Source organism: Ctenocephalides felis, unplaced genomic scaffold, assembly GCF_003426905.1.
Source record: "Ctenocephalides felis isolate EL2017-DRISC unplaced genomic scaffold, ASM342690v1 CF-g0.4_SCAFFOLD_01170, whole genome shotgun sequence".
Taxonomy (NCBI): domain Eukaryota; kingdom Metazoa; phylum Arthropoda; class Insecta; order Siphonaptera; family Pulicidae; genus Ctenocephalides; species Ctenocephalides felis.
Genome location: NW_020537324.1, coordinates 18399712 through 18413986, shown reverse-complemented (window position 1 = coordinate 18413986; position 14275 = coordinate 18399712). Strand labels below are relative to the sequence as shown.

The window sequence follows — 14275 nt, the reverse complement described above, 5'->3', positions numbered from 1 at the left end:
ATTGAAAGTCGCGCGAGTTGGCCTGATGGTTTTATATATTCACAAGCGGTATGGAATGCGATACGCACGGTTCGTTGTCATAGTAAGGCCCGCATCCAGCTCAACAAGTTTTTAGTTGGGGTCTAAAATGTTCCTGAGTTCGACCCTGTGAAAAGAATAAATAAATTACGAATAACTACGCTGTACGCGTGGTTTTGCTAATTGACAATGTGTTTAAATATTTATTTAAAAATGATTTTAAACATTACAGTCGCGCGATGATTCCATCTACTTCTTAAGGTTCATTTTTAGTAAAAACTTTTTACTACAACAAAATATTTTCAATTTTATGCATTTCATTCTTGCAAATCCAGGCGATTACAAGCCTTAGCGTCTGCAGATATGCGAAATAACTGCTTTACCGCCAAACATTGTTATTTATTACTTCAAATTTTTGCTCATAATAAATTTGGTTGAACATTAAAAGAAGTCCGTACGATAAAAATATATTTTACAGCATATACTTTGGCTGGATGCACTTAATATGCTTGTTTTATGAATCTGTCAGCACCCTGTGTTTTAAATTTAACTTTTTTGCAGCATATTTCCAAGATTCAAGATTTGGTAATTGATGTATTCCTTCTCCTTGTTGTTGGCGATACTTGCTCATGCTGTAATCACAAAATATTTTTATGGCGTATTTAATAAAACTACACTTTTATTCATTATAATACACATTCTAAGTTATAAATTTGTTATATTTTACTTGGATATGTACATTTTTTAACTTTCAAAAATGAAAATATCATTTGAAAGGTTTCTGAACATTTTGGCATACCTTAGAAAACAATGGATGTGTGTTTGCGTGTGCGTGTGTATATGGATGTTAGGATACAAATTTTCGTCCGCGATCTCGATATAACGGATCAACCGATTTGATTGATTCCAAAAGCATTCGATTCTTATTGATGGGGAGATGTGCTAACTAGTTTCTGCTAAAGGCAGGTCCAATGGTTTCGAAGATACAAGGCAAAACGTGCAACAAATAACTATTCAGTTTTTGAATCGATCGATTTGAACGATTCAAAAAACATTTCATTTGCATTGACGGAGTGAATTAACCAAGTTTTTGGGAAGGCATCCGTATAAATGCATAGTTAACTAAATATATCATAAATGATAAATGAATTGCTGTAAACTAAGGTTACAGTAAATCTTGTTAAAAATATAAGCAGTACTGCGTAAACTCCATGGACTCTTAATATTCCAATAAGGGTTGGTTAAGATTTATATTTCGTTTAGATTTTTTACTAATCAAGGAGGTGATATCTTTGTATTTTGGCTTTTTATTGATTTTATATAACTCTCTCTGAACAATGGATGATACAAATTATTTTTTATTATTCATGACTATGAAACATGTGTTATAGGAATCATTAGGTTTATCTAGAATTAATGTAACCGACCTTTTTTGGAGTTAATATTAATCAATAATGAAATCATTCTCTGTAGTGTGACTAATCGGCATCATGATTTCAATGCAGACGGTGTCATACAAATAATCAATATATAAATTGTTTAATCGATACTGTTAAGTCATTCTTCAATATAATGAAATACAATTTTCATTGCTTTGAAAGTGTTAAGTTACAAGATTATTGTATTGGTACAAAGTACATTCTGGCTTGAAAGGAATTTCATATTGTTTTTAAACTATATGATGGATTTTCAATACATATTTTTGTAGTTGAAACTTTAGCCTTGGGCTATTATAAAATTACCTTGCGGTTAATAAGCAGCATTAGTTAGGATCTTATTAGAATTTAATTATCGGATATTTAAATATGTGTAGTGATATATGTGTATATGCATATGTATCATTTTCTATTATCTGAAAATAATTCATGAATATGTTTCAATGCAAATACATAGTAGTAATTAATATATTATTTTGCATTTTTAAGGAAAGTCCTAAAATGTATTCAGTTTTTTATCGTTAAATTATTTACTCTTACAATATTTGAACTATGATGGAACTATAAATAACATTAAAACCCTCATAGAAACTATAGGTTTATTTATCGACTCAAGTTAAACACGAATTCCAAAAATTTATATAAAAACTCATGTATTAAAAGAAATCAAAAGAGTACTCTATACATTTTTCTCTATCAAGAAGTTATTTAAAATGTGCATTTTTTCGTGCATAATATTTGAATATACTTTTCATTTCGATTTGCATTTCCATATGTTTTAATTTATGAATTATGCATATTTTGTACATATAAGAAACTATAAATAGAAAAAGTAACCTTGCCATAGGCATTTTGGACAAGATTTTAAATGCTTTTGTAATTAAAAGTAATGATTATCTAGATAAGGTGCCAGAATTTTGCCTCTAATTTGATATGCAATAATATAATCATTTGAATAGAGTGCTGTAATATTATAGAATAATAAACTAATGCGTCATTTCAAATAAAAAAATGATCTGTTTTGCAAATGCTTCTCATAATCTGCCTATAATAACCCGTCGGTTTTAAGTTTGCACATATCTACTCGATAATCAATGCAATTGTGTATAATTTGGGAACGCATGTCTTTGAAAAATCTATTAACCTTCGTATTTTGTGCAAAATTTGCTCATAAACAATATTAACGAGATGCTTTTAACACTTCGTCATTTCAATACCACTTCCACATTAACTAAAATATTTTGGCAGGATCATGGAAAATGTTTACTTCTTTAATTACATTATAAACATAATGGATGTGAGAAATATAACTGGATAGAAGAAGCTTATTTGCATATTTTTTGTGAATAATTAAATGCACAATTTTTGTGATAGTATTTGAATTCAACTAAAAAACGTGTATATTGAAGAGTTTTTTTTATTAAAACTATTGCTATTTATACTCACTTCACTAAATACTACGAACTACTCTAATGTAAAGTTTAATAGGCTTACCTTAATTAGAACAAATCTTGTTGTTATTTTTTAGAATAAACCGCCCATTTTTTACTATAAGCACAAAACTCTAATGGCTTCGTGCATTTTTTAAGCCATGTTTCATGAAAAATAATGAAAACTTGTTTAAAGTTAGAATCCCAAAGCTTTGTTAAAGGTCCAATACTATAACTATTTACCTTCTAATAATACTTAATATGGGTTTAGGTGGGTATGAACCCTTTCCACTGACGAATTGCGAAATTATTATGCATTTTGGCATCAGAGTGGAAAGGGTTAATTCGATACTAGAGAGTTTTCCGCAGCGAGCGGAAATGAGCCAGCAAGCTGCTCAAGTATTTGTTACACAAAGCATTTTAAGATTTTCAATCGTTATCGATGAAAAAGCATTTAAATATTAAAAAATGCACTTATAAAAGACTAAAACCAGAGGGTTTTCCGCAGTAGTGATACTACTATGTGAGTTAGAAAGCTGCTCTCATAGTAGTATGAACAATTTTATTGTAATGATCAGGTGTTTGGTAAAATTTTAATAAAATACTTTTTTTTTTCTCATTTAATTTTCGACATAATGAGATATTTATATAATGGACAAAGTGACATAGTACTATTTTGCAAGTACAAGAAAAAAACCTGTCAAAGGTCAAAGACTTTCAACTTGCACTCCATGTTTAGAAAAATAATACCTAAAAATAGACCAAAGATAAAAAAAGGAGGGTATTTGTTTCACAAAGCATTTTAAGATGTTTCAATCATTATTGATTAAATGGCATTTAAATATTAATAATTGCACTTCTAAAAAACTAAAACTACAATAAAAAATTAAAACTCTCAATAATTTAGCTCAGACTGATAAAAATTTAAGCAAAATTTGATATATGTTATGTCGTCCATAGGCAAAACTCGTACACACAGGTTGTCAATAGCGAAAGGATCAAACTCAGAGTTATAAAATTAGTAAATAATCACATTTTTTTCGACCTAAGCCTTTTCGGCAATCTTATTACTTTGCAATGAAGATGTCTAGAAAGAAAAACATTGCTGTTTTTGCCTTTTTCAAATGAACTCTGTATTTTAGGCATCGATTGTTTTCTTCTGCGTACATAGAACATTGTATTTTTCTTTATTTTATTGGATAAATCAATTCAATTTTGACTAAAATAGATTTTCCAAACAAAAACATGTTTGTCTATTGTAGCTACCACAAACTCTTTCTGGTTACGACTTTGCATACTGAATGTAAATATAGCGTCTAGAAGACGTCATAGAGAACAGTGAAAATCTACAATAAGCGGGAAGAAAACCACATTTTACTTTCCAGGAAAACTCGATATTTTAGTTGAAACGCATTCGATTGACGTATTTATACCTTTTATTTGTTTGAGTGGGTTTTGTTGTTACAAAGTTAACCAGAATGGCGCCAGTCATAAGATTAAGCCGCGAACTTATTGCGTTCTTATACGTAAGAATTTGTTCAAAGGTAATTCTAACGATAGCACTTATGATGAATAAACGACGTTGATAAGAATTATTAATTGTAAATGGAAATCCTTATCAAATTATAAATGATAAATAATTTTAACCTTTTTCACCTCATGATATTATTAAACGTAACTTTGTTATAAATTTCATTATTTATAAATATAAAACATCACTTGAACAATGAGGCAGTATCACAGATTTCCACCAAGATAATAGAAAGAAAACTAAATTATGTTTCTTAAAACTTTAAATAAATTTAAGTCCTAGTTTGGCATTTATTTTGAGGATAAAACACACAACTATTTGAAACTATTTGAAAACGCTCAAAATACAAAGACCACATTCAATTAAAGACAGAATTGAGTATCGAACATATTTGTGAAAAAAAGAATATATTTAGTTTGAAAAATTAAATTAGAAATAATATATAAACAATGACTATTCTGGACAAATAAGCTAAATCAAGTAAATTAATCAAATTATCTAAAAAACTAATTCACACACAGACACACACACACACACATATATATATATACACTTAATTATTAATTATGTATAATAATAAAAAAGTTATTTTTTATTTAGGGATATTTGATTGAAATTTTTGAAGGCATATAATATCAAATAAAAAAGAAGAGATTTTTAACATCTTTATTTATCCATTTGTTTCGACATACAATTTTTAGTTATTATCAGTGAATATAAATAATCAGGAAAAACAAACTCCAGGAAAAAAAATAAAATAAATACTTTAATAATAATAAATATTATTATTACAAACATAAATACTAGCACGTAGTGTTTATTGAAATACAAACGGAACAGATTTAGCTTTGCTTATAATGATAGTTACCAATTTCCCACAATCACTGACATTTTTATTATTGCACATGTGCTAATAATATTTATTATTATTAATTTCATTTTATGTTTGTTATTCCAAATTGTTTATATCCACTGACTTGGCGTAAAATCTTATATGACAACATATGAGAAAATAGATATTTTCCACTTTTAGTTAATGTTATGCCTTCTACAAGTTTAGTAATATATGTGTTTTTTGAAATTTCATTATTATCATGATTATTTTTTACTGTTTTTTTTATCTTCATTAATCATTTTTTATTCCATAATTTATTTTAATTATTCCTTGTATCATAAGAATAGTTTTAGCTAATTTAATGTTTTCTCGACATTTTAAGTAATTCTGAATCGTTTGACACCAAAATTGGAAAAAGCATGTTTGTATGTGAGCTTAAAATTGAACTTTTTCGATTTGTCTTTAAAAATGTCTTCGCTGATTTAAAAAATGTAAATGGCAAGCAATGTTTGCGAGTTTTTTCTATCTAATACTTAGATTCGTTTTTTTGTCTAATATCTTTAGAATTAACAGAAATGTGTTGAACACTGTTCACGTTTTAGCTAAAACTTTTGAACCGATTTTGAAAATTCAAAAACTGTTCTATTAAATCAGTTGGGAATTGTGGTGATTAGTTTTTGGTATAAATCGGCCTGGCCGTTTCTTTCTAATAAAACTCTTAACTAATATTCAAAAATTTGTTTTTATTTATAAAACTACTACTGCAAATTCATATTCTTGCTCTATTATCTTTAGCTTTTATGGTCAGATTATATAAAAATTTGAATATTAAGTTATACTATTATATATTCGGCTTGTCTTATCAAATTCGGTTTGATTGATTTATCGTGTTCTGTTCTATTGATATTTAACCCTAGTCATGACCATGTTTTATGATTCTTATCTGATCACTATATTAACTCCTGCGAAATTAAACATCATTATTATCTTCCAGTAACCGATAACATATCGTACATTTATAATTCCACTAACCAGTAATGGCTTTACTAACAATAAGGTGTCTAAAAGGGATATTTTATGTTATCTGTAATAAAAGATATACTTAGAAATGATTAGATGTAAATGACTCTAAACATATTTTTTGCATTTATTTGCTCTGAAGTAAATTCACTATAATTTACCATTTGCAGTAATTGGAATAATTATTAATATCTTTATAGAACTAAGAGTGCTAAATTTATCGAATGTGTTACAGATTGTTGAGATAAGTAATAACTGATTACACCACTCAAACTTCTAGAATTATTGTTATCAATAAATTTTGTATAATTGTTAAGATTACAAAATGCGTCATGTTTGTTTATTCGGAACTATTTGCGATAAGTCTTTGATAAATTTGCACATATACATTTTCCCATTTATAAATATTATGGTTGAATGAAAATGTATACACACTACCTATTTATACACATACACACACATACATACACACATATATATGCATATACATATATATGTATAATTGTATATACATAATTAAGTCTGAGAAAGCATAATATCAAGTAAAAATGGAAAAGATTTTAAAGCTTCTTTATTTTTCCATACGCTCCTACATATGATTCTATGCCATCATCAATAGATATAAACAATTTGGAGAACAAATATAAAATGCATTAATAAAAATAAATATTATTACTAAAAGAATAAACACTAGGATGTAACACTAAAACTGCCAATAATTGTGGAAAATTAGTTGTAACTATTTTACCCATTTAACTATTTGAGTGTCCGATGGAAAGTTTGTCTGATGCACTAATTTTCCGCAATTACTGGGTGTTTTAAGTGTTTCATATTAGTGTTTATACTTGTTATAATAATATTTATTATCCATTGATTTTCAACGGTAATTTGTTATGTCGAAACATAGGAAAAAATGAAGTTGCTTTTTTCATTTATTTTTCTTACTCGATGTTGTCTTTTAAGGATTTTTCATATATTGCAATATCATAATTAATCATTTACATTTAATAATATTTTTGTTGGTCAAATAAATTTAATTATAAACAAAAACATTTGCTACCAGGTATCCACCCAGTATTAAAAAAAAAACTAAGTTTAACTCTTTTTTGGCAGATAAAACTACAAAACAATGAAAAATGATATAAACAATATTTTAAATATCTAAAATTTATAAAATAAATCAACGGAAATGGTAAAACTAATATTAATACTTTATTGATGCATAATTAAAAAATGTACAAAACTAGCACTAAAAATAATGGATAACATAAAAAATAGATAATCAAAATATAAATAAGATAAAAAACTTAATATCCAAAACCCACGTGTGGTGGTACACAGAATACACTTAAATATGCTTAATTTTTAAGTTTAATTCTTTCTTTCTTTCTTTATTTTTAATTACAGTATTTGTCTAAATAGTATTAAATCTAGTAACATTGATGAATAATAACATAAATATAAAAAATAATATAGAGTACAAAAAAAAGGATAGTATTTACATTAAAATGATATCCGTATTATGATGATTTAAATGATATCATGATAATTTAATTTTATGAACCTAAGATATATAACTGGAAGCTAATTAAATGATTAAAGCTTGAAATGGTATCAATATTTCCTAGTATATTCTATTTGCGTACTTGTATATAATTCTTAAACATCTATCTCTTCAATATCTTTTCTTAAACATATAATAATAGGAAATCAAACTGGACATTATTCTAAAAAATAATTTTAAGTTAGTTATTTATTTTGAATAAGCTTCGTAAAAGTCTCTATTAATACCTAATTTTATTTAATGCGGCTTTCTTATACATGAATGAAATAAATTAATTAATATTAAATTAAACTAATTGATGCATGCAACGACTTACTATACTTAATCATCATATACATTTTACTAATCATGAAATCAAATAAATATTCAACTTCAATTTGCGTTACTATTACAAGGATATTCATATTACAGTACCATTTTTACAACTGGATTCACATAAAAAATGCAACTAATAATTTTGTTTATCATCTAATTGATTATTATAGGTTGTAGCTCGAAGACAGGATCTCAAATTGGTAGTGACATCCGCTACAATGGACTCCTCTAAATTCGCTTCCTTCTTCGGGAACGTGCCGACGTTTACAATACCCGGAAGGACTTTCCCGGTTGAGACTTTCTTCAGCAAGAATCACGTAGAAGATTATGTGGATGGCGCAGTCAAACAAGCTTTGCAAATTCATTTGCAACCGACTGAAGGGGATATATTAATATTCATGCCTGGTCAGGAAGATATCGAAGTTACTTGTGAGGTAAACCATCAACATAAAAATATTTGGAAGATGAATTTTGAATTCTAAACTATTGCTGTTTTCTAGGTCCTTGCCGAGAGATTAGCAGAAATTGATAGTGCACCTCAGCTTTCTGTCCTACCTATTTATTCCCAGTTACCATCTGATTTACAAGCCAAGATTTTCCAACGATCTCCAGAAGGACTTAGAAAATGTGTGGTTGCAACGAATATCGCTGAAACATCTCTTACAGTAGACGGGATTATTTTTGTTATAGATGCTGGGTATTGCAAGTTGAAAGTGTACAATCCTCGTATTGGTATGGACGCCTTGCAAATTTATCCTATAAGTCAGGCCAATGCCAATCAAAGATCCGGAAGAGCAGGAAGAACAGGTCCTGGTCAAGCATTCAGGTTGTATACGGAAAGGCAGTACAAGGAAGAACTTTTAGTTTCAACAGTTCCTGAAATTCAGAGAACTAATTTAGCAAATACTGTATTGTTATTGAAATCTCTGGGTGTTCAAGATTTGTTACAGTTCCATTTTATGGACCCACCTCCTCAAGATAATATTTTGAATTCATTATATCAGCTTTGGATCTTGGGAGCTTTAGATCATACTGGAGCATTGACTCCTCTTGGAAGGCAAATGGCAGAGTTTCCTCTCGACCCTCCCCAGTGCCAAATGTTGATTGTGGCTTGCCAAATGGGTTGCAGTGCTGACGTTCTAATTATTGGTAAATAATTATGTTTGAATTTATACATCTGTATATTTATACTTATAATTTTTATATTAATCTATTTTACTTGTTCTAGTATCCATGCTGTCCGTACCTACAATTTTCTACAGACCTAAAGGAAGAGAAGAAGAAGCGGATGGTGTCAGAGAAAAATTCCAAGTTCCAGAATCAGATCACTTAACTTTCCTAAATGTTTATAACCAGTGGAAACAGAATAAGTATTCAGCACATTGGTGCAATGATCATTTCATTCATATCAAAGCAATGAGGAAGGTGCGAGAAGTTCGTCAACAACTTAAAGATATCATGCTGCAGCAGAAGCTACCTATTGAGTCTTGTGGTACAGATTGGGACATTGTTCGAAAATGTATTTGTTCAGCTTATTTCTATCAAGCAGCTCGATTGAAAGGAATAGGAGAATATGTAAATTTAAGAACAGGCATGCCTTGTCATTTGCATCCAACTTCTGCTCTCTCAGGATTGGGGTCCAGTCCTGAATATGTAGTTTACCACGAGTTGCTGATGACGGCAAAAGAATACATGCAGTGTGTGACGGCTGTAGATGGACATTGGTTGGCTGAATTGGGTCCTATGTTCTTCTCAGTTAAAGAAACTGGCAGATCTGGTAAAGAGAAAAAGAAACAAGCAATGGAACATTTGCAAGAAATGGAAGAACAAATGCAAAAAGCTCAAGTTCAATTGCAAGAACAGAAAGAGCAAGCAACACAGAGAGAACTGGCAATGTCTTTGAAAAGAGAAATTTTAACGCCGGGATCGGATACACCAAGGAGAACGCCGAGTCGAATTGGTTTATGAGCTAGATATTTATTTTAACAAAGTATATTGTATGTAAATAATATTGTATATAAGTTTTAATTGATTATGAATACATTTAGGTTGGTAAGTATGTAGCCAAGTGAATAATATAAATATAATATAAAAATATTTTTTTATATTTTTTCTTGAGTACAAAAATAATATTAACAATATACTTAATGATAACAATGTAAAATTCAATAGACTCAATTCATACTCTTCTTTTATCTATGACTCAATTATTGTATGACAATGTGTATTACTACAATTTTTGTATAAATGAATAAAAATTTGTTTTAATCAAATCTTGTTCCTTATTTAACAATTTTTAAAGCAGTTCAATAAATTCAAGCAGTTGTTTATTTTAATTGACAAAAAAATCATATATGAAACAATATAAGAAATACATGTATTTAATGCTGCACCACGCTTCTTCATAATTTACTTTAGTAAAAAATACATCATTTCTTAGGGTGATTGATTATGTTTATTTATTGTAGCTAATTCGTAATTTCAAGTGATGTTTTCGAAATATATAGTTTTTTGGCTGATTTTTTTTAAAATAATTCTGGTTGAAATATATTTAAAATAAACATTGAACCAACTTAATAACGGACAATCTGGTACGTATCGCCATCTTAACAAAACTGGAAAACTTCACACTGTTGGTTGAAATATTTGATTAGAGTGATTCTAATGTTAATCTTATAAGTGCTTTTTAATGACAATACATTGTGAAAAGAATCAAGTGAGAATTATATGTATATTTTTAAAAAATCTATAAAAATCTCAGTGATATGTGATATGCATATGTGATATGTATATGTGATATGTATATGTATTTAGTGATTTTCTCTGCTTCTACTAAAAAGATACGTGTTTTGGATCACAGAGAACGCTTACATTTTCTTTTATATTTTTGATTACCACATGCAACAGCTGTCAAAGTTTTGTTAGCTGTCAAAGTGAAACTACAAAAACACATTTCTGGCATTAAAAAGAAAATGAATGAAGAAGTGGATGACAATGAATTTTACCACCAGGATTTCACTACAGCCTCTGATTGGGAAGTTTTCATCGCCCGTATCGAAGAAATAATTCATGAATGGAAATTACCATATGTGAAACAAGGCCCTGCATTGCTTAAGAACCAATTATGGCAAAACAATTGGAAAACATCAACAGAATGCATAAATTTTGCTGATGTACAGTTTAGTCTAACCAGATATTATTTAAAAATTGATGGTGCTGATGAGCCATCAGATGTCGATGAAGATGATTCAAAAAGTCAAGTCTTAATTGACTTGATGTCCGCAGAAAATGATTTTTGTACAGTCGATGAAACCTCACCAATAGTCCACCCTCTAGCAAGATGGTACGGCATTCGTGACTTTCTTGTTTTGAGTTCAGCCCAAAATTTAACCATAGATAATGAAAGTAAGATTAAAATTTTGCTCAGTTCTGCTAATATTGCTATTTCAAACAGTCATTGCGAAATTCCGCTGTTTGTAAAAATTTTAATACCATCTCAACATGTGTATCTTGGAGTTTCTGAAATGCTCGGGTTAAGGACAAATTTTGATATTATACATTTAAGTAAGACACCTGATCGATGCAAGTACTTTTCGGGACTGCTTGATGTTTTTAAGAGCAAAATTGCCAGCAATATACATGAACCCGTCACTTTTTCTGTTAGACATTGTTATAGTTTACAAGATTGGACATCAAATGCTTGGAGTCAACAACCACCAGACTTTGATATCTTAGGGGTTAGTAATAAATATCTTTCATAGAATTATATTACAATTACATAATATTACATTACATTATTTATATTGAATATTATTATTACATTATATTATATTGATTAAAAGTTTTATACATTTTTAGGGTGAAGGCTTTGGTTTAGAAGAATTGGGTTCACTTCCTTTTGGTACCACATATGATCCTATCACAGAATTATTATTATTTTGCTCCTGGCCTCAATTGCCTGAAAATGTTGCAGTTGATTCAGAAACATATTCAGACTTCGATTCAAAACAGGTATAATAAAACTATTTTACTGAAAATCATATAAGGCAATATAAAATAATCACTCTTTTGCTGTATAACTTTAGGCTCCAGAATGGTCTATTAGAGTAAAATGGATTGACAAACCTGCATGCTTGTTATCAGAATGTATTTCCGAGTTTTTGCAATCGGCTACAAATAGTAGAACAATGAAGGATTTTTTGGGACATATTGCAATGCAAAAGGAAACAGCTAACCCATTTGGTTTGTATATATCTTATTAATTTTACTCAAGTTATTAATGTATTTATTATTTATATTAATTTTACAAAATATATAACTTTTTTGTGCAATTTATTTAAAAGTATTAAATTCATGTCAAACACAAATAATGCAATTTCAATAATTTATTTGTACAGATAAATTAACTGAACCAGTTATACCTCCAATATCATCAGTTCTATCGTATGCAAGTAAAAGTACAAGATCACAGTCTAGGAAAGATGGTCCAATTCCAGAATCTCAACTGATGTCGATGCTATTTTATTTATTTCCTGATGCTCAGCCTAATTCAAGTACACCATACAATATTGATGCAGACATCCATTTAGGACAGGTATGAATGATAAATACATTTATTTTTCATAAAATTACCACAATCCTCAAATGTTCATTAAAGAAATATTTATTGTCATCAGAGTGATTCAACACGCCAAATAAAATCAGGCCCAGTAGATGGTCTAGTTTGGAGATTGAGTTGCCTGATGGCCATAACAGGACACTGGTTGGGAGGTTCCAGGGCAATTGCTCATTTGTGGTACGAATTTGTGGAAGAATTGAGATACAGGATTGATAATAACCACAAAATACCGGGGTAAGTTGCACAGAGATTACTTTGCATGCATTAAATTAATATTTCATGTTTCAACTTTAACAAATTACCTGGTTTTCAATTCAATATAAATAAATATCGACAGTTTGAAGTTTTTCTAATAAAAATACGGTGTTATGAAAACTCGTTTAAATATCTTACAAAACAGTTTTATTCTATTTCATTTAGCATACACTATGTGCCATAATACATAATATTATGTTAAATGAATTATATAATTCCTAAATTAATTTAACTAATTATTTGTCAGTTTATGTTAATATAATATGAAATATTATTTTATCTACATGTATATATTTATGTTTATACATATCTTAATACAATATTCCAATTGATACTATTTTTTGCCAAATTGATAATTTATAACGTGGTCTATTTCACTACAAAACATTTATCTTGGTCAATGTTTCTTAGAACTTCAAACAGACAATAACAATAGATTTATGCGATATAACACATATTTTTTTGTTAGATATATACAATATATATACTTAAATCTACTCTTATATGAGTATGCACACAAATATACGCGTGTGTGTTTGTTATTCTAAATTATAGGCCACGTGTATTTTTATAGATGAGTATCTATATACATCTTTACATTACATGACTTATTGCAAAATATTGCAACTTGCTTAACTATAGTATTATTTAATAGTATCAATACTACAAATGGAATGTGATTACATAATACAATGCTGGCATTATTTTAAATAAATATAACTGCATTTTAGTATGTATTTTTGAAATTTTTATATCTGAGAATATCGGTAATATTTTATTACATATATTCTACAATTTTTACATTATCAATAATCTCGTAAGTTACAAAAGCGACTATGAATTCCACATGATGAAATTTTTATCATTCGTTCACTCAATCAAATTTTTATCATTTATTCTCGCAATCAATCTCTTTTCACAAACCATTTTAAATTTAAATAATAATTAAATTAAAACATAACTATCAGATTCTCACATTATGGAAACAAAATCATCATCATTCTTTTAACATTTTTATAATATTTATTATCATATTTGTCATGAAGTAATCCTGAAATGCGCTTATACTTTTTTGGTTATTTTAAGATATGCAACGAAATTTAATTTAATGATGCCATTAAAGCTAACAAATTTCCAATTGTGTATATTCACACAATGGAGTTACTAATTATTGCTTAGGTCAACTGTATTCCCTTTAGATTTTTATATTATCATAAATTGACTTCTAATAAATAATTTCAAATCTTTAAGTA

General features: G+C 28.4%; 2 protein-coding genes across 2 annotated transcripts in view; both read left to right on the top strand.

Moving 5' to 3' along the window:
* Positions 1 to 10160, top strand: part of LOC113366218 (pre-mRNA-splicing factor ATP-dependent RNA helicase PRP16-like) — a 32870-nt gene extending 22710 nt beyond the window's left edge. Inside the window, exons 11-13 of the mRNA XM_026607790.1 lie at positions 8320 to 8583; positions 8650 to 9298; positions 9378 to 10160. Of these exons, the coding sequence (XP_026463575.1) occupies positions 8320 to 8583; positions 8650 to 9298; positions 9378 to 10117 (1653 nt within the window). The 3' untranslated portion in view covers positions 10118 to 10160. The remainder of the gene's footprint in view (positions 1 to 8319; positions 8584 to 8649; positions 9299 to 9377) is intronic.
* Positions 10161 to 11035: 875 nt separating this feature from the next.
* LOC113365800 (rab3 GTPase-activating protein catalytic subunit) overlaps positions 11036 to 14275 on the top strand; it is a 165850-nt gene continuing 162610 nt past the window's right edge. Inside the window, exons 1-5 of the mRNA XM_026607344.1 lie at positions 11036 to 11886; positions 12008 to 12160; positions 12235 to 12391; positions 12547 to 12743; positions 12826 to 13001. Coding sequence (XP_026463129.1) covers positions 11122 to 11886; positions 12008 to 12160; positions 12235 to 12391; positions 12547 to 12743; positions 12826 to 13001 — 1448 coding nt within the window. The 5' untranslated portion in view covers positions 11036 to 11121. The remainder of the gene's footprint in view (positions 11887 to 12007; positions 12161 to 12234; positions 12392 to 12546; positions 12744 to 12825; positions 13002 to 14275) is intronic.